The following is a 20,124-nucleotide window of genomic DNA, read 5'->3' on the forward strand; positions in this document are numbered from 1 at the left end:
TGTGGATGGAAGTGGAAAAATAAATTCCTCCCAGATTACGAGCTGACCTACATGTGTGAAACCACAGAACAGAGCAAGAATTTGCCCGTGCGTGTACGTGCGCGCAGGCGTGTGTGTAACACAAAGAGGACTTTCTGAGGAAGTGACAATCATTCTGCAGAGTGCTGTTAAAAGGAAATGGGCTTGATTAATTTTCAATGGCCGCCTTCATGAGGCACTGAAATTTCCTACCAACAGGATGTCATTACTTTGTAACCACCATTTACCTCAATATTATTCAGGAAACAATCTCATACCAATTTTTTTTTATAATTTGTGTACGTCTAACAAAGGTTCACAATTGTGCATGCAGACCTGGGGTGAAGACTTACAGTGTGTTGAGGTTCTTTAATCGTTGGAAAGAACCCGGTTGTATATCCTTGATTTTGTTGAACCTCAGGTCTCTGTAGAACACAAGGAAATACTTATATATTTATGTTCAGCAAAGCATCATTAACCAAGCTGTACATAATTTCAACAGTCAAGCAGGCAGAACACATCTGTGTGAGCTGAGGTCCACAGCAGTCATCATGCAAAAATCCTGAGGCGTAATTGGACACATTAATCATCACACAAGAATGCCTTTGTCGTGCTTTTAATCATGAGAGTAGATTTATATAACATTTGCCCCAAAGATAACAAGCATGCAGCCGGTCGTGGCACTCAGCAGGTCGCAGGATCAGTCTCCAGTGTGATGATAATACAGGCTGACACGACACTAATCACTCCTGCTCTTGGTGTGCCACGAAATGTGTCATGCTAAAGACCCTGATACCGCAATTAGCTCTATGAAGGTAAAAATCATTCCTATCCCCACGTGGCATTACCAGCCATAGACTGTTGTCTGAAATTTGAATACAGCTCATCTGGACAGTGATGTCATGTTTTTGGAACTTGGGCTCTAAATCACCTGACCTTCAGAAGAGTTAAGTGTGTTTTCGCAAGACTGCAAGTGAAACCAGCCAATCGTATAAGGAGCATTTAAAGAAGCTAGAAGATTGAGAGCATTCAGAAACAGTGCTGGTATCATCCCTATATTCATAGAAAATAAATAAATCACACCCTCTATCAATTTTCTTTTGTTGGTGAAATAATCCACAACAACCACGGTAAAAACATACGGAAACGGATGAAGAGAGCACTTGGATGGAACCACAAAGATGATTTATCACTGCAGCGAGGAAGGAAGGGGGAACTACATCAACTCATCTGACCTAGAAAGCTCAACTCCCACAGTTACAGCTTGGACTGTCTACCGGCATTCTTGATAGTCAGCGACCTCACAAAGTAAATACTGTGAGACTGGGTCACACAGACTTCACTGACTAGGCAGAACTGTTGAAGAGTGTCTCAAGATCAGTGTTTTTGCAGATTGGGAGGGGCTGAAAAACAGCTTGAGATTCATCCCAAGCAAACAGATCGAATTCATCCATTAGCTTAACATTTGTTGCGTCTACTTACATCCATGCACAGCAGGCAAAGCAGCATAAAGCTACACCTTCCAGGGTTTTTGCTGTCTTGTGTGAGCCCCCCAACACAAAAAAGATTAAAAAACAACCTACTGATTTCATAGCCAGTGAAATGTTTATGGGTCATTTCACTCTGTAAAACCCCTCACATATGGATCCAATCAGAGTGAATACAAGTTTTCATATGCCAACTTCCTTTTATATAGGCCGCGAGATAGCACAGCAATCCACTCAAAAGAGCATTTCTGCAACTGACATGCTTTGGATACACAAGCATATGGATACATAATTAAATCAAAGACGTTACGATTATTAAATGTCTTTGAGAAAATGTGGGTCTTCAGTTGACATAAAAAAAACTGGATTATAATTTTGAATTAATCAACAGGTTCTAAACTATGAATTAAGACAAGATTAGAAGGTTTAAACAGGAGTGATAGTCAAAAGCATCTGAATGGACCCGAGGGGTAAGGGTCTTCAGCAGGGATCACTGCTGGGTGACGAGGTAGGAAAATGTCTCTCCAGCATACGGGTCCAGGGCGCAGAGCGCACTGCCCGGACATGCTGAAGGCAGGGGCCATCCTGCTCGTGGGCCTGCCTGCCTGCCTGCAGCTCTGAGGGATGAAGGCAAGGAGGAGGAGGGGAGCAGGAGAGGGCTGCACCCGTCAGTCGCTGGAGCATAGTGTACATGAAAGCAATGGTTCTGATTTATGCCGCGGGACTTCTAAAGTAAGAGGAAGGCTCTCACAGAATTCATTTCGGAGCTTGAAATGGCTCTAACTGAATCCTCTTCACTCAGTAGGTGAACGCTAGTCCTCAAGCTACATGTCACTGCAACAAAGCCTCAGATTACTTGCAATACAAACATTTCACCATGCACACAAACACACACATATATATTTTAGCTCTTAGTAATCTGTGTGAGTTAGAACATTGTGAATTAAAAGCTTGATCCAAAATAACTTCAAAACTGCTAAGGTGAACTGTGAAAACCATGTACAAGATTGAGCAGTTTAAGACCTTGATCATTTTACTCAAGTAGAGAATGAGACCAGTTTTTTAAATTTTCAATCAAAAAAAATTACTGGAAAAATCTGCTTTTTCAACTTCAAATATAATGAAAAAAACACAATATCAACAATAATATCAACAAAGCCTTCAAAACATTTGTTCCCCAATTTCAAGACACAATAAAGATTAATTTCCCATCAATACAGAAATACCATTTGTGTACATATTGTGAAGTCTTTAAAACTTTCCTGCACAAGTGACACAGTGGAAACTTGGAGGTTCGAGATGGTGTGTGATGTTGTTTTGTGTTTGTGTATCTTACTTCCATGACTGTTTGCAGAGAAGGCTACAGCCAAGTCCAGCAGAGAGTTGTGTGCAGCAGTGCGGGGTGCTTTGAGAGGCTCATCTGTCGTTAGCAGCCGACCGGAGACTCCTGGAGGTGGTGAGGCCGATGACATCAGCACCACTGTGCGCTCAGGCCTGAACTGAGTAACACTGGAATGTTGCTTTTGATCACAGAATGGCAGCAATGGCCCACACTGAACTGCACTGTGTGCCTTTGTCTGAGTGACTGTGTTGTCCGCAGATCTGCTAATAAAAACCTTGTGTGTGCACCAAACATCCGACCCTGCCCATCCACCGTAGCCCAGAGGCAGTGGTGTGTTTCACAAACACACCTAGAATAATCATTTTCTAGCCTCTACTCAGAACAATAAGGCACTGAGCATGAAAGCAAAAACAGCACAATTGTTTCACTACAACTAAACAGGAAGTAATGGGTGCGTATTGTCAGAGGAGCATGGCGGTCGATGAAACTGCTTTGTGATGGTTAATCGTAAAAGAACGTGAGAAAAGCAGGGGAGGAGAATGAGTCAGTCCACCAGGGGAAAACTACTGGAGGAAGTGTGGCGGACCTTTAGTAAACAAGGAGTTTGTGAGACATTCAACAGCAAATAGTTCTTTAGTTGCAGCAAAAAAATGACAACAAAGGCTCAACACTTTATTATGCTCATTCTGTGACTAATCGAATATGTCTGTTTAATGTAAAGGGAACTATATAACAGCAAGACTAATAAACCGGCAGGGAGGCTGACAGACCAAGCCTGAGAAAGAACAGCTTCCATGGCTCAGAAATGAAGGAGCATCTTGACAACAACAGCAATAATACAGTGAGAGGACAGCAAGAGATCATTTGATCTCTTTTGCCACGAACTAAGAAGTTTGTCATTTATATACAAGTAATCGAACAGGTAATACTCATTAGAACTAGAGCCCGACCGATTTATCGGTTGGCCGATTCGAGTTTTCTGTTAGAGAAATATCTGTATCGCCAATGTGAAAACGTTTTTTTCAGAACATATAATGTAGAAAAAGGTGCTCTGGGATATAAAGTGTGTCGTGACGTAGTTTGCCCAGCAGAGCGCGCTTCGACTCCATTGTTTACAATACTCTCAGCGCTGTCTGCAGGACAGCTGCGCCAGAGCAGATGGTGTTGCTGACAGGAGTGAAGCGCCGGCTTCACGGTAAGATGCTAGAAAGTTAATGAAAGTGACTACATCATTTCCCTTTGCAATATGAGTGTAACGTCAACCCTGCTCCTAACAACTGCCATGTCACGCTTATATCACGTGTTTACTATGTTAGCTAACGTAGCTCATTGAAAGGTTAGCATAAGAGCATCTTTCTGCACCTCAGCAGACAACGGTGCGGGAGTGGATTGAATCTGTTGAATGTTGATTTCACGCTACGTTGTTACCTAGTTAGTGAGATGCAGAGCTGGAAACTTGTGATTAATAAACAATGTGCCCATCTTTTACTCTCCATGACAACAAGCTTATCATGCTCGTTTACTTGCTAACCATCTTGCTACTTTCATACCTTGTTAGCTGAATGGAAGCTAATGTGAGAGCATTTTAGCCCATTCTACCTTCCCTGAGAAGCGTTGCTTCCTGCATTATAACCTGCCTCTCATCGTGTGTTAACACCAAGCAAACATTTGTGCTTATATGTGTCATTCACAAGAAAGTTTGCCCGTTCAATTCTTTCCACTTTCTCCAACATACCTCATCTGAGCAAACACACGCCGACAAAGACACACACAGGTAAACATGAACTGTTGAAGGAAAAAAAAGGCAGCCTCGAATGGAAGTGAAAGCCAGACGTGCGCACACACATAAACATGAACTGTTGAAGGACAGGAGTGCCGCTAGGGAAGCTTCACAAAGTGGTTGTGCTAACTAGCTAGCTAGTGTCCAACTTCCTTGTTCATTTTCTGCCGAGCTCTCGCCTTCTTCACCTTGTCATGATGCAGATATCAACCCGGTCAGGCTGCGCACACACAGCGACAGTAGTGATCCTCCATTCCTGATACAATGACAGGACATCTGACGATAGGTGATGGAGGAAGGATATATATATATATATGTCACCCGAGTTCAAATATTTCAACTCGAGCGATGGACGCACCACAAATTTTGCCTGATTGGCATCGCGCATATCGCACCATTCGTGTCGCCCGAGTCAGTGCCACTAAATTCACGTCTAGTTGCGTCTTTGCATTGACTTTGTAACGACCCATCGCGTCCGGTGTGAACGCACCTTTAGATTGGCACTAAGGAATGTAAGGCTGAGGTGGGCTTTTGAAAAAGAATGTAATTTTTGTTCAATTGTTTTTTATTTAAATAGGCTTGCCCGACACATTTTATGTTTATTTTCTAAATTGAAGTTATATATATATATTTTGTTCTATTTTAGTTTTTTTAATTTATAATTTAAGTTTTACTGTTCAGTGCATAATGACTCATTTGTGATAATAAAGTTCATTGTTAAACTGTAAAATATCTTCCCTCCATCACATATCTTTGTGTTTGATCAAGTGTTTGATAACCACATTTGAGGGAATCATTGCAAAAAATATGTTTATATAAATATATATAAGAATACCGGCCGATATATCGGTATCGGGAATCTTGTAGTCCCTAATACAGAAATGATAAATAAAAAATAGCCCAGAGAGAGTTTACAGCTGAGCTTTACGGGAGACTGAGGACAACATGATTACATCCATTTGTTCGCACTGCAGTTTTCTGGCATTAACTCAACTTGAGCCCCGCATTTTTGAAGAGCAGGGCTGGCTCCTGACATGTAGGTGCCCCGAGGTGAAATGAAGCAAAGCAGCAGTGAAAGGCAACAAGCACGAGAATGTAGCAGTTAGATGAATTTCCGAAAAACTTCATACATCATAATAAACATGGCACCATTTCACTGCACAATCAGTTAACTTTTGTTACATTTTGCTTATAATACTTTCCTATTTGAGTGTTATTTTCTATTATATATTATTTCTGTCGTTGAGTTAAAAGTTACTTTTTGAGATGAATATTTAACTAAAAAAAAAACAAATTACATTGTTAATTTTTTTGTGACAGAACATTGCCTTTTCCTTTTTTCCTCTCTTAATCTTCGTACAACTCCTCAGATTTATCTTGACCATGAATATAAAACTGTATTTGGAGTAGTTCAAACTAGCGTCATCTGCTGCAGCTGCTTCAGTTTTAATCATTTAATGATGTCATATATAATAATAAATCAGTCAGAGGGACCATAACAATTTGCTGCTAATACTTAGTTTTATTTTTTCTCGTAATGGAGTATTTTCACATTGCTGTGTTATTACATTTACTGAAGTAATTGATCTCAACACATCAGTCACCACAGTTGGCTTGCCTGTCAGATTCATACCCTTCAGTGTGTATCTGATTCTAGCAGCTAACCTATCATCATTATCCAGTATTGGCTTTATTGCCACAATCCTACATGTTAATGTTAACATAAGACAATATACAGTACCTCTGTATCCACCTTATTTTTCCTCCTGCTCTTTTCACACATAATTTGAGCTAATGACAATAAATGAAGTCTGATCAAATCAGGCATTTTCCATCATTGTCGTCAGTGTTACGTCCTGGTTTTGGGCTGAGAGATGCCCAATTGCTTATCAAATGGTACTGTACCCCTAACCCCCCCCCCCCCCCCCCCCCCCCCCCCCTTCAGCACACAGTGTCAACTGACTGACAGTTCAAGAGGTGCAGTTTTATTTATTAAAAAGCTGTTTTAGTCTATTGCTCTTACTAAAATGACCTTAGTGGCATTCTTGCGGCACCCCTTTGATATTCTGCACCCTAGGCAAGCGCCTGTGTCGCCCATGCCATGAACCAGCCCTGTTCAAAAGATAATTAGAGTGACCCATTTAGAACACTGAGAACGCTGATAGTCTGCTCTGTGTTTTGGGCACACTGTGTCTGCAGGTCCACTGAGTGCTCAGAGGTGATTTCGGGACAGAGCAACTATGCAACTCTTTAACCCCCATATTTAAAAATCCAATGGCATTTTTTTGAACCCTCAGGGGAATTTTTGTGCCAAGCTCTCATTAACTACAGTATTCCCAACAATGCTGTCAGATCAGTAAGTGATTAACTTAAGTAAACTGTCTAGTTCAGGGTTTACTAATAGCCTGACTGCGGTCCGGATCCGGAACAAAGACGCCGTCCTTTCCGGACCTGGACCCGCAACTGATAGATCATTGAGAATTAGCAAATGTTGAAGGGGCGTTTCCATTTTACTGGTGCAGCGTTAGCCGTCACTACACTGGTGTTGATCTTTTCCTGCTTGGCGTCCGGCGTGGTCGGGAAGCAGGGGATGTTTCACTTTCGATACAGGACTGGTTTGTTTAACAGGCTGGCCACCCATCCGTATAAGTCTAATGAACAAAATAAAAAACAAAAACGCTTGTTGAGAGTTCTCTGCCGCTAAGGAGAGAAAACTTTTAACAATAAACAGCACTTAGGAAAATGACAACCTGGGGTTCCCTTCTCCCACTGCAGGGGCAGAAACACAGAGATAGATTCCATAATTTGTGCGAGCTAGTGGTTGCCTACAGTTGTCTGACTAAAGAGAAATGTTGTAAGTATAGATTGTAAATAAAAATGGTCGAGTCACCGGGTCTGGAAAGTGCCAGAAAACTGTATCCTCTCGAAGGACCAGCAGAGGGCGACTCACTGGTTGCAAAAAAAAAATTGTTTCTATAGCCCAAGACCCAGACAAATTCTGGGAGCTCATTGGAATTTTCCCTGCCAGAATACAGTCTGGATCCCCTCCATTGGGAAGTGATTTCCCCCGACAGAAAACTTGACGGTCCAACCACAACCGATAATCTGATAATGGGCGGGGTTTATGCCATGACGGGGAGAGAAGCAACCTTTGTAAACAACCAAGGCTGCTGCTAACGAACGAGCATGCGAGTTGAAAGTACCCGATACTTAAAAAAAAAAAAAAAATTCAATATATCGCGATCCAAAAACCAAATCATGAGAGAACTGTATCGTCCCATCCCTACTCGTACACAGACATTGTGAAATCATCATCACAGACATCTCCTCTCAGCTCTATTCTGTTGATATTTTTGTATTGCTCAACAGACGTCACATGATTCGTTGCTATCCAATTGCATACTCAGGTATTTTGCTCTGCGTCGCCAGGCTAGTGTTTCCATAGAAGTTTATGAGAAAGTGACTCTACTTCTCACTTGATTTATTTATGGTCTCAATCTCTAGTTTCATGTCTTCTTCAATACAGTATGATGTTCAATTTGTAAATGATCCTCTATTTTAGAGTTCGATAGACGATAAAGCACTTTATGCATTGGAGCGTGGATACAGCAAAATTGACAGTTAGTACCGTCCAATAGTTGCATGGTTTGCACCTTGCAGGTGCACGTGTTCCTAATGTGCATACTTCTGGTTTCAAAAATAAAGATGGCACTGGCCAAAATGCTAAACCACGAGGCTTCAAAACGGCAGCTCACAAACCAATGGGTGACGTCACCTTTGCCACTTGGTTGTAAGTAGCCTGTTGGGCTGTTACATCATCAGTTGATTATCAATGATATCATCGTTCTCCTGCTCTATTACCCAGCAAACCAAGAATATATTTTTCATAATTTTTTGTTAATGCATGTCAACTTAATGCCATAATACAGTTAGCAGGATGTTAGCCTATTAAATTAATAGTTTTTATACAAATAACATTGAAAAATTTCCTTGAAGGGAAAAACCTAAAAGACGAAAACTTCAACAACAAAAACAGATGGCAGTGGCTGTTAACAAAAAAGAGACAACTACTCGTTTGGACCAATATGTGTTGACAGTAGCTACTGTAAAATTGAGTTATTTCTCAGAAATTGCTGTGTGAAAGTAAGTGAGGTATACTTGTTAAATAATCAACCTCTCGACCAGCATTATCAGCGAAAATGTGGCTCTGCCGTGTGTTCCTCTGCTACCATTGCATTTACTATATGTTATGCTTGAATGTTCTTGGGCATTCACAAGGAAAATAAAAAAGGTAAAAGGGAAAGAATTTCAGAGAAGATGTCTGTAAATTCTTCTCTGAGCTGGGACGACGGCTGAACCTGGCCTCTGCCCAATTCCACCAGCAGCTGAACGCCATGTGTGGACCTTTACTCTGTCTCTCCCTCCCTAGTCAGGGAAGTCATTTGACTTTGTGACACATGCCCAAGTGGGCTTGCCAAGGACTCTCCGGTGTGCGTGACTCATTCTTTGTTAAACAAGAACATGGCTGGCTCCTCGCTTGGTTGGAGGAACACAGAACAGGCATCTCCAAACATGGCTGCGGTGGTTCTCTGCAAAACACTTCTTGTGCTAAAGTGACAAGGATTTGTTTCTTGTCAAAGGAGAGCTGGTGGACAGCAAGAGTCAGTCCTTGTAGAGCCTGGAGGATTTTGACTGCTGAATACAGCTTGAAGGTCATCACAAATTAAAAAAAGAGGAAAGTCTACATTGAGGGGTAGAACACACTTACAGTACTTTGGGAACAATCACAGGAACTGTTGACCTTATGTCTGGAATCGTCAGCTGCAAATATTGAGTAATAGGCCACACTTCTCTCCATAGGCCACACTTCTCTTTGGGATAGAATCACGGTCCATGATCTCAATCACGATTTTTCTCACTATCTAGGCTATCAACAAAAAAACGGAGCCAAACATGGTAAATGGAATGTATCTATATAGTGCTTTTCTAGTCAAGTTAGGGTTAAGTGTCTTGACCAAGGACACAACGGCATGTACTGGCAGAAGATGGGATTGAACCGCCAACCCACCGGTTGGTGGACGAACAACTCTACGTCCTGAGCCACAGCCGTCCACTGTAACAAAAAACAACACCCAAACAAAAAAGAAAAAAGTGAGCGTCTTATTTCAAAAAGACAAATAAAAATAAAATGTATTTAAAAAATAACAGATTCGGTCTTTGACCAGGACTAGCAGGAGTAATGTGTACTTTCACTTGCATAGTATGTTTCGACGATTATCGAGTTACCGCCTTAACTTTGTCTCCATCAATTTTGCTGCTTTTAATCATGATCATTTTTAAAGAACTAATTCAGAAGAAATGTGAAACAGTGTTAGCGTTTAGTGTTTAGTGTTTCACCAGCTGGCCTGCATTGGATGGGCACAGGAAGAGGCCAATATAGTTCCTTTCAACAACTATCTTGGGCCCAATCTCTCTGTGCAAATGAGCAAAGCTTTGGGGATTTCTGGCTTTGCATTCCATAATGCTGCAGAGACTGAGTGCCTCACAAAGCCTGACTGCAGCAAATTCCACACAATGGAACTCAAGTTTGTCTCCCTGACTCACGAGGCACTGACACTCGGGAAGACCAAGCCATCGAGAGCAGGGTGAGGGGTAAGAGACATTCAGACAGTTGGACAGAACACTGGCTAAGCGACGACCATCAGTTAGTAAACCTTGCAGATTTTAGAGGAGGGTTTCACAGAAATGTGTATCCCAAATAAAGCCATTACCAGGCAGAAGCATGCTGTGGAATCACGCCTAAAGCCTGGTTTCAGGCTTGTGACACGCACCCCCGCTGAAAGGATTCACCAGCCTTCAGACAAACATCAGATTTCAATCAAGATCTGGACTCTTATTGCATCCAACGCTGCGATTCAGCAAACAGACAGGTACTAAACTGGAAGCTCGCTCCGCAAGGCATCTTTTTGGCTGAACATTCCTGCATGTCAGTGATTGAGTGACTGACTGAGAGAGTTAGCGATAGAGTTCATAATGACATTATACCACTGATCGGCAAAGTGCCGCGTGACTGACTGTTGCTTGGCCAACTATTGGCTGGCCGGCAAAGAATTGGGAGATTTCCCCCAAATTGTTATAAACCGTTTCCATTATGTCATCAGGGGTGTGGGGGGTTGTGGGGGGTAGTTCATTTGTTACTACGTTTACCGACTTTTCAGACCCGTTATTTCCCCCCCAAAATGCACCTAGCAAAAATAAAATCGAGTGACTTTTTGAACAAAACTTTAGCTACTTCCCATAGAAGACAGTCGCCAGCACTGACCCGTGAGTGATAGGCACACCTCTCTGCTTCTACTCTGTTCAGTCAGTGTCAGAGAGGCAGAGAAGCAGCTTGTTACCTAGATAGAGATAAAAAGCTGCATTGCACACAGCAAGCAACCCTGCACTTTTCTTGCTATTTCCCAGGAGGAGCTGTATGTGTGAACACAAATGTCAGAATCGGTTAAAATGGACATTAAATGAACTCTACCCTGCTAGGTCCCAGGGACAAAGTCTGTATAATGAAAACTGAGACGATGTACAAACAAATAAAGGGCTGAAACCAGCTGACACTGGACAGAAAGTATATGCAACGCAATGACGTCGTAGTAGCGTATTGCAGATACACAAGTTTTCAGCTGTGTCCTCAATTTTGCACATTGACCTCACATGGTCAAGCCATATAATATGTTTTGTCTTGTTACCTTTATGCAAACTTATGTTAGGTACACAGTTTCAAAATGGTTATTTACAGTACCTGTGTCTTAGAACGTCATCAATCAGTATGACAAAAAACAACGACAGAATACATTGGACTACAAGCTTAAGTTTAAAGTTCATTAACTAAAGCAGATCACAACCGTCTGGCATATTCCCAGCTATGCAGACATACGTGTGTGTACATGTGTATCATATGGCTCCAGTGTCACTATGTTACAAATGACACAAAAATACAATTCATAGTTGGAATAAGTAAACAGTCAAGATGTCAGAATGTGGAACACAGGGGCTACTGACTTGTGAAATTCAAATCCTCCTCTAACCTGACAAAGGTTATACATACAAAGAGTTGCTAAGGTAATACCACCAAAACCCATTGGATGTTGTCGGAATAGTGCTAATGTAAAAGTGATAATTTCTCAAACTCCAGCAAACCCCTGAGAAGATATTGCGGCATTGTCATTACAGAGAGGAAACGTAATTTATTATCATGCCTCGAGCAGAAAGTCCATAGAGAAAACAGCTGAAAAACAAATGTAGGACAGAGAGAACACTTGGACACTTGGTCCAAGTGTCATGCTGAAAAGCTCCAGGCAAAAAGCCCATGGTGCAGCAGTACTTGTGGACCAACACTTCTTAGGCCCTACTGCAGTGGACCATGAGGAAACAGGGAAACTGAATGAGATGTTTTGAGTTTCAAAAGGTTGAAGACAATAATATTCATTGTTTGAAACTACCCAAACAACTGTCGGTTTGGCGCCTTCGCCTACATCTGGACAGCGTTTCCTCAATATGATAACGCACACAGATTAATACAACCTTATACCACACATGTCAAACTAACTAACGCAAGGATTAAGTTGGTAATAAAGAACATTCAACACCATTTAATACTCAAAATCTTTCCAGCAAGAGTACTGCTGTAAAAATATATCCTGAAAACATGATGTGATGATTATATTAACAAGAGTATTTTTTCATGATTAACAAACACTGGTGTTGAAACTACAGTGTGTAATATTTAGAAGAATTTATTCACAGAAATTGAATATAATATATGTGTTCATATATGTATAATCACCTGCAACAAAGATCTTGTGTTTTTTCGTCAACTTTGAATGAGTTAAATATAGTTACATGAGGTGGACCCGACATCCGTTTAAGTTGCCATGTTTGCTACGTCGTGTTGAATACGGTTGCACAAAACAATCCAGAATATACACATTGGTGTTGAATTTTTAGCACTGCCCGGAAACCTGCACTGGAATCGGCGGTACGCCACCATATAGTGTCCCTTGTCGGTTGCTCAGTTGGTTGCGTTTGCAACTTTACCACCAGATGCCGCCAGAAAATTACACAATGGGTCTTTAAGTGGACAACTCCTTTACCTTCGCATCATGTTACCTGCACACTAGAGGCTTACGTGATGGATCATCTTGCACTTTATATGACACAAGTCTTTTAAAATCCTAAAACACCCCGCTGCCAGGGAAAAGGAAGGCTACACTGCACAGCTCCAGGTCAAGTGACCGTACAACAGAAACAAAACCCTCTACTTACTATTACTTAATACTGCAAAGCTCTTAAGATATTGAGGGACCTCTGAAACAGAGTAATACAAATCATTTGAAAGCTAACCAAAGCTCAGTGAGAAAAACGTCAAATTGGACTCACCTACCTTTGGTGTCCCTATTGAAATACATGTTTTCAATCCAATTTGACTGCCGTGCTATGGGGCTTAATGGGATCAGCCACAGCAGAGGGAAACACAAATTGCAGGAACACGTCTCGTCCTCACATTTAGACCTTCCGTACAACAGCGCTACAAGGCGTACTCAAGGTTGGCGTATAGTGCAGTTGTCCCACTGCTGACAGCGAGCCAGTTGAGGCCAGGCATGAACTGCATTTGTGTCCTGACATGAGGCGAGCGAAGGTAACAAGTGGCTGAAGCTTTAAAGCTCACACGAGCAACAGGATCCTGGGGGGAAACCACAGCATGCTGGCTTGCTCTGATCAGGATCAAGTGCTTTGATCAGATTTAGATATATCCTTCAGGCAACCCAAACAGTCATTTGACTGCTGTGATGGAGGGTGGACGTTTACTTTCCTTTGGTGGGGTATCTGCAACACAGGTTCCCCTTAAAGGGCTGTGCTCTCCCCAGATGGCTAATTCTGAATGTGTTGCTGTGGTATGGGCAAGCGGAGCAGCCCCTTTGTGCCCCCACATTGGTTAAAGTCCAAACGGAGCTTCTTCTTTCTTTCTTTTTTATAGATCCATGCATTATGAACTGAAATGCACAAAACAAGATTGCAAGACAAGGGGTGCCACATATTTGGGAGGCTGGGCGGATCTGACGCTTTGTGTTCTCTAATTGCAGAGATTGTTGGGTTGGGGATGGGGGGGCTCCCGACAAAACTTAACCTAAAAAAAAACCAACAACCTCCAAGCCGAAAGATGGCAAGGAAGCGGCTTCGGAAGCGGTGGTGCAAAGATCCCCAGTCTGAGAGAAACGGGCTGATCTTGGACAAAGGGTCCACGTCTCCCCAGAACGCGACGAGGAGGGTCTCAATAAAACCTAATTGGTCGTGTTTCACGTCGACCCCCAGAAGGGCCCGCTTCACAACCCTCTGCGGCCAACAGCTGAGCCCACCGGCAGGTGTCACGACGTGAGTCCCCGCAGGCTCAAAGGTGTTTTTTGCGCTGAAGTTTCAACCAAAAAAAAGTTCGTTCGAGCCGCTTCCTGGAAGTAAGGCGAATCAATTCCACCCTTTGTCACGTCGCCGCGCTCCAGAGAGGCGGAGGACGGACACCTCAACGTCCCACCGCGTTCCCCCTCAGCCCGTCGGCCCCGACCCGAGGGTCGCTCCCGACCCCGACCCGAGGGTCGCTCCCGCCACATGCGAGGCGCGCGCGCGCACACACACACACACACACACACACGACGACGACAGGGGGCTACTCACAGGATGGTGGTCTGAGGGGACACCGCCGGCACGGTCTCCAGGTTGAGGTGCATGCATCTCACGGTGGTCCGGAAGCACAGGCAGCGGCTCGGGCAACAGAGTCCGGCCTGTGGTCCGCTAGCGAGCAGCAGCAGCAGCGCGGCCGCGAGGAGACACGGAGGAGAGAGCTGGGCAGCCCGCAGCGCCATTGCTAGCAGTGAGCCGAGCAGAGCACAGACCGCCAGCTGGCCCTCTCACACACACACACACACTCGCTCACTCTCTCACTAACACACACACACACACACACACACACACACAGCGAGTCAGGAGAGACAGAGAGAGAGAGAGAGAGAGAGAGACACACACACACACACACACACACACAAACTGAGAGAGAGAGAGAGACACCCGGAGACACAAACTGTGAGAGAGAGAGAGAGAGAGAGAGAGAGACACACACAAACTGAGAGAGAGAGAGACACCCCCGGAGACACAAACTGAGAGAGAGAGAGAGACCCCGAGACACTAAGAGAGAGAGAGAGAGAGAGAGACACCTGGAGACACAAACTGAGAGAGAGAGAGAGAGACCCGGAGACACAAACTGAGAGAGAGAGAGAGACCCGGAGACACAAACAGAGAGAGAGAGAGAGAGAGAGACACAAACTGAGAGAGAGAGAGAGAGAGAGACACCCGGAGACACAAACTGTGAGAGAGAGAGAGAGAGAGACACAAACTGAGAGAGAGAGAGAGACACCCGGAGACACAAACTGAGAGAGAGAGAGAGATTTGATTTTTAAAACAAAAAAAACACTGAACACACAGCCGTGGTGAAACACCACTGATTCAAAAACTCTTGCATGTCGGTTCATCAGAGAGTGGAACCTGAAGAGAGAGAGAGAGACACACAAACAGAGAGAGAGAGAGAGAGAGACCCGGAGACACAGTCTGAGAGAGAGAGAGAGACCCGGAGACACAAACTGAGAGAGAGAGAGATTTTTGATTTTTAAAACACAATGTTTATTAAGAATTTACCAGAGAACATCACGGTCCTCTACAAATGGAATGAAAAAACACACACAACAACAAAATAACTGAAAAACAGAATAAGAGAGAGAGAGAGCCGGAGACACAAACTGAGAGAGAGAGAGATTTTCAAAAACAATGTTTGTTAAGATTTACCAGAGAACATCACGGTCCTCTACAAATGGAATGAAAAAACACACACAACAACAAAATAACTGAAAAACAGAATAAGAGAGAGAGAGCCGGAGACACAAACTGAGAGAGAGAGAGATTTTCAAAAACAATGTTTGTTAAGATTTACCAGAGAACATCACGGTCCTCTACAAATGAAATGAAAAAAACCACACACAACAACAACAACACAAAACAAAATAATAACTGAAAAAACAGAGTGAAAGATGAGCTCTCCCAGAGTGAGAGAGAGTGAGTGTGTTCTCCCAAGTCAAGTCTGACAGAAAAGCTGAGTTTGGAATAACTTTATTCGTGTTTGCTGACTTTGTTCTAACGTCATTAGGTTACTAACCTGACGTAACGATTTGCCTACATACTCTTTTTTTTTTTTGAGCCTTGCATCCCATTTAAATAGAGTAATTGAGAGAAAATAATGTAATAAATCAATGGCAGTTTTTTTCTTTCGGATACAAGGATAAACAATTCTGTCTGAGGCTCCCCCTGTCCCGACACAAAGGGGAATCGTTGTAGTGACAACAGCTGGCAGGAATAAATGGCTTCCTGTAGCGTTTCCTGTCAATGCAGAATTGAAGATGTATCGTAATAACAGTGATGTTCAACAGTTGGTGCAGCATCCTTCTCTCAAAAACCAACTCCAAGTTCAGATTGCAGCAGATGAGCAGTAAAGGATATTGCACCTCCTCTCTAAGAATGGAAATGGTGTTTAAAATGTAAAATCACACAATTCAAACCAGTGGGCCAGCATGTTCAACAGGGCCTGCCAATGGCATACCTACTGTAAATGAATTACAGCCCTTAATGATATTATTCATTTCTGATCTGCTGGTACACATGCCCCAAACAAGATCTCAAGGGTGGGTTTCTTTAAAGAGGGTGATATGACAAAAATGAACAAATGAATGTAAAGAAAGTAGTTTAGTTGGGCCCCGGGTGGCCCCAATAGGTTTCTGCATTTAGTTCTGCTTGGTGGGGTTCTAGCTAATAAGTGGGTATATTGTTTATATTAGCAACAATAAAAGGCAGGGGCCTGTTCCAGGAAGATGGTTTTGCTAAAACTCTGAGTATTTTAACCCTGAAAAGAGGGAAAGAGACCCGATGCTTTCATTCCCTGACGGGTACTTAGTAGAACTTTACCGTTTCTCTCAAATCTATCACATATATGAACAATATTCTAAGACCTTATTTCAGCATTATAACGTCGCCGACATGCTCCAACCAGAGTTTTCTGTACAACAAGTTAAAATAGCCACTGATGTTTTAAACATCGGACGTTTTTCAGACGTGAGCAACAAGAATCGAGCCCCAGCCACTTGCGCACCAGACAGCATCACTAACCATCATACCAGAATCTTAGAGACATTTGTGGAGAAAATATCAGATCCTTCTAAATCATTTGATTATTTTATTTTGTCTTAAATGTCGTTCTGTCTCCCACACCAACTGTCTCTCCTCACCGGCTGCAGCTGTGATTCTCCTCTTTCTCAGAATATTCTTATTTTCTCCATAAGCACAAAGTTGTATCTCCAAATGTAACGGCGTGACATAGGAGGACCATTGATAATGGCTTTTTATATTCGGCAGGCACACACGTAACTCTGTGTGAAAATAATCAGAGTTGATCTAACTAACTCAGACTTGCTTTTCTGGAACCAAAAACTCTGAGTTTCCCATCTGAGAGTAGATCAAGTCAGAGTTCAGGTTTAAGTCCAGAGTTTTTTAAACCTGCTTCCTGAAATAGGCCCCAGTGTTCCGTTGTTAATAGTTTGGGTTTGCTGACATCTGCTGGTAGCATACATGTTGAAATAACACTGCACATCAATACACAAAAGACTTTATTTAAAGGGCCCATATTAAGCCCCCTTTTACACAAGCTACATTGGTTTTCAGGTGTGTGAACTACATGTCTTTGCCATTCCATGTCAAAACACCTCAAGGATCAAGCCACACAGCACCCTCCTCTTTCTTTATGAACAGCCCTGTGAGACTACGGTCGATTCCAGCGCTTTCCTGCCCACATCTCGACCCCCTCCCTTCGTGTACCGCAAAGCTCCGCCTCGCTCCTCCCCGGCTCTGCTGCGCAACTACGCCGTTGCGCTGCCATGACAACAGTCGCACGTGACAAGGCACATACACGACGTAGAGACCCGGAAGACACGTTCTCCATAATTACACACAGAGCACAAGGGGCTGGGCGATAGAACGTTAACGTCATCCTGGCCGCGAGTCTAGCTACGCCGGCCGGTAGCCGCGAGCTCCGCCGGTAGCCGCGAGCTCCGCCGGCCAGTAGCCGCGAGCTCCGCCGGTAGCCGCGAGCTCCGCTGGCCGGTAGCCGCCAGCTACTCCGGCCGGTAGCCGCCAGCTACTCCGGCCGGTAGCCGCGAGCTCCGCCGGCCACCAGGTTGCGAGTCTAGCTTGGCCATGCCCGCGGTCGTCGTTCACTTGCGGGGAGAAAATGATGGCGTAGACGCGATCTGTTTTTCCGCACTTCAAGGGGGGAGTTGCTGCTCAGGTTGGGGGCGTGGTCGCCCCAGTAGCAGGAGTCAACTTACGTCACTTGACGCCCGGGCTGTGAACGGCTCGTTTACAGACCGTCTGTACGATCAACCCAAACCACGAATCAACGACTCATTGTTTTCTTTTCATTCTCCGTGGGCTGGCAGACACCCCCAGATAACCAGATATACGTGGAGGTAGGCTCATTAAAAAATGAAGCTTGTTGTGCCTTAAAAACATTCAACTATTATTCTGCATTAGTGTATAAAACAAGCAATAGGTACTCCACTGAGAATATAAATCAACGACTAACAGCCCCAGCTGTACAAGCCATTATTTAATACCCATGAGAAGACTGACACTTCCATTTTACACAACCCAGCGTCAGCTTACTGTTCACGCACAAAGTTATCTGAAAATTGTAATTCTACTCCACACCTGTGTTACTGATTGATTGATTGATGGTTTGAGAGGTGGATAAATAGATAGATAGATAGAAACTTTATTTATCCCAAGCTGGGAAATTCTGAATAGACGATGATACATACTATATATATATATATATATATTCATTTTTTTAAAGTTCCCTGCAGTATATTATACCATCCCAGTGTCAAAGCCTCCCAGGTCAGCAAGATCAGTTCTTGGTCAGCTGTTGACATAGTGTAATTGAGACGCAGCTGACATTCCCATGCCACTGCCAAATATTTTCCTTCCTATTTGTGTTCATGTGTCAATAGTGGATGTGAGAGCTGTGGATCTTTGTAAGACAGAGTGCAGGTGACAATTGAAAACCAAAAGGGCAAAGCCATTTACAGAATGTCAGTCTGAAGACTCCTCCTGATGGAAGATGCACATGAGATCATTGATTGTTTCACTTGGGTCCTGATATTGGACCTTGGCTTGTCTGAAACCCAGGGTTGTGATAACTATCTCTTTAGACATCTTACAGTGTTTAAGAAACAGTACCCTGAGGCACGCTGGTAGCAACATATTCAAGGTTCCTACTACATACTCACAGTGTCCCTACTTTGGTTCCAGCTGGTAGGATGTGTCTCAATTTATAATAACAGATATGGAATTTTGGAGGCTGATGTCGAAACCAAAATTAGGGAGTAAATATTTATACAAATAAATAGAACCATATGTATAGAACCTGAATTAAGAAGACACACATTTATCTTATGTAACATGTAAACCAAATTGCACATCTTTTCTGCGTTGTTTAGTCGGCAAAAAAAAAGTTTTCATTTTGGCACATGCTGGAAAACATAAATGTCAGTCATGATGTGTCTGTGGAAGGCTCACATCGGCCAGGTCTTGGCAGCCAACTGATGAGTCTAATGAGCTCTAATTTAGACATTAACTCAAGACACTTAAAGTTACATGTTTCCTTCCTGCCATATTCGTAATCAAAGTACAAGGGGAAATATTGTTGCATGGAATCAACTATGCACACATATAGCATTAGGTTCTCTGTCATGTCAAACAGAACAGATGTATTCAGACAATTCTTGGGAAGCCCAAGGAGCTAAAGCACGTACTATACTTACTGTGACTGCAACATCCATAGTTTGATTCCTTGTTGTTTTTTTGTTGTTGTTATTTTTTTGTTTCTCTGTACGCTTACAATAGACTAAAGAAGCCTTCAGTTGGCTCTGTAATGAAATTAACCATACGATTTATGATGTCTACATTCCCCAATTTCCCTTAAAAATGTCACTGTCAGAGTCACAGTTTCAGTACTCATACAATGTGTTGAAGAAGAGCCAAGACAACCCAACATTTCAAAGACTGACCTGTTAAATGAGCACTTCACAGGAGAAAATGACAAATTGAGTTAACGGTCTTATGGCTTATAAAGACCACAAACTACTGTAAGGCTGTGCAGTTTGAAAGATTTTACAGACACACTTTGCTGTTTCAGAATGAGGTATGCACTGAATGAGAGGAGGAAATATGAATATAGAACAGGGCATTGTAGCCTTCTTTCATTGCTCCAATGTGACATGGATTGACTTGACTAAATGACAACTTGAATCGATCATCAACAGGATCATTTGAGGATAGCTTGCAAATCAGTG

At 43.0% G+C, this 20,124-nt stretch overlaps 1 protein-coding gene across 2 annotated transcripts in view; it reads right to left on the minus strand.

Moving 5' to 3' along the window:
* Window positions 1–14,663, minus strand: part of LOC118286131 (peroxidasin) — a 51,497-nt gene extending 36,834 nt beyond the window's left edge. For both annotated transcript variants that reach the window (XM_035610295.2, XM_035610294.2), the window contains exons 1-2: window positions 14,351–14,663; window positions 372–443 (exon numbers count right to left, since the gene is read on the minus strand). In XM_035610295.2, coding sequence (XP_035466188.1) covers window positions 372–443; window positions 14,351–14,538 — 260 coding nt within the window. In that variant the 5' untranslated portion in view covers window positions 14,539–14,663. The remainder of the gene's footprint in view (window positions 1–371; window positions 444–14,350) is intronic.
* Window positions 14,664–20,124: the final 5,461 nt, after the last annotated feature.

Source organism: Scophthalmus maximus, chromosome 15, assembly GCF_022379125.1.
Source record: "Scophthalmus maximus strain ysfricsl-2021 chromosome 15, ASM2237912v1, whole genome shotgun sequence".
NCBI lineage: Eukaryota > Metazoa > Chordata > Actinopteri > Pleuronectiformes > Scophthalmidae > Scophthalmus > Scophthalmus maximus.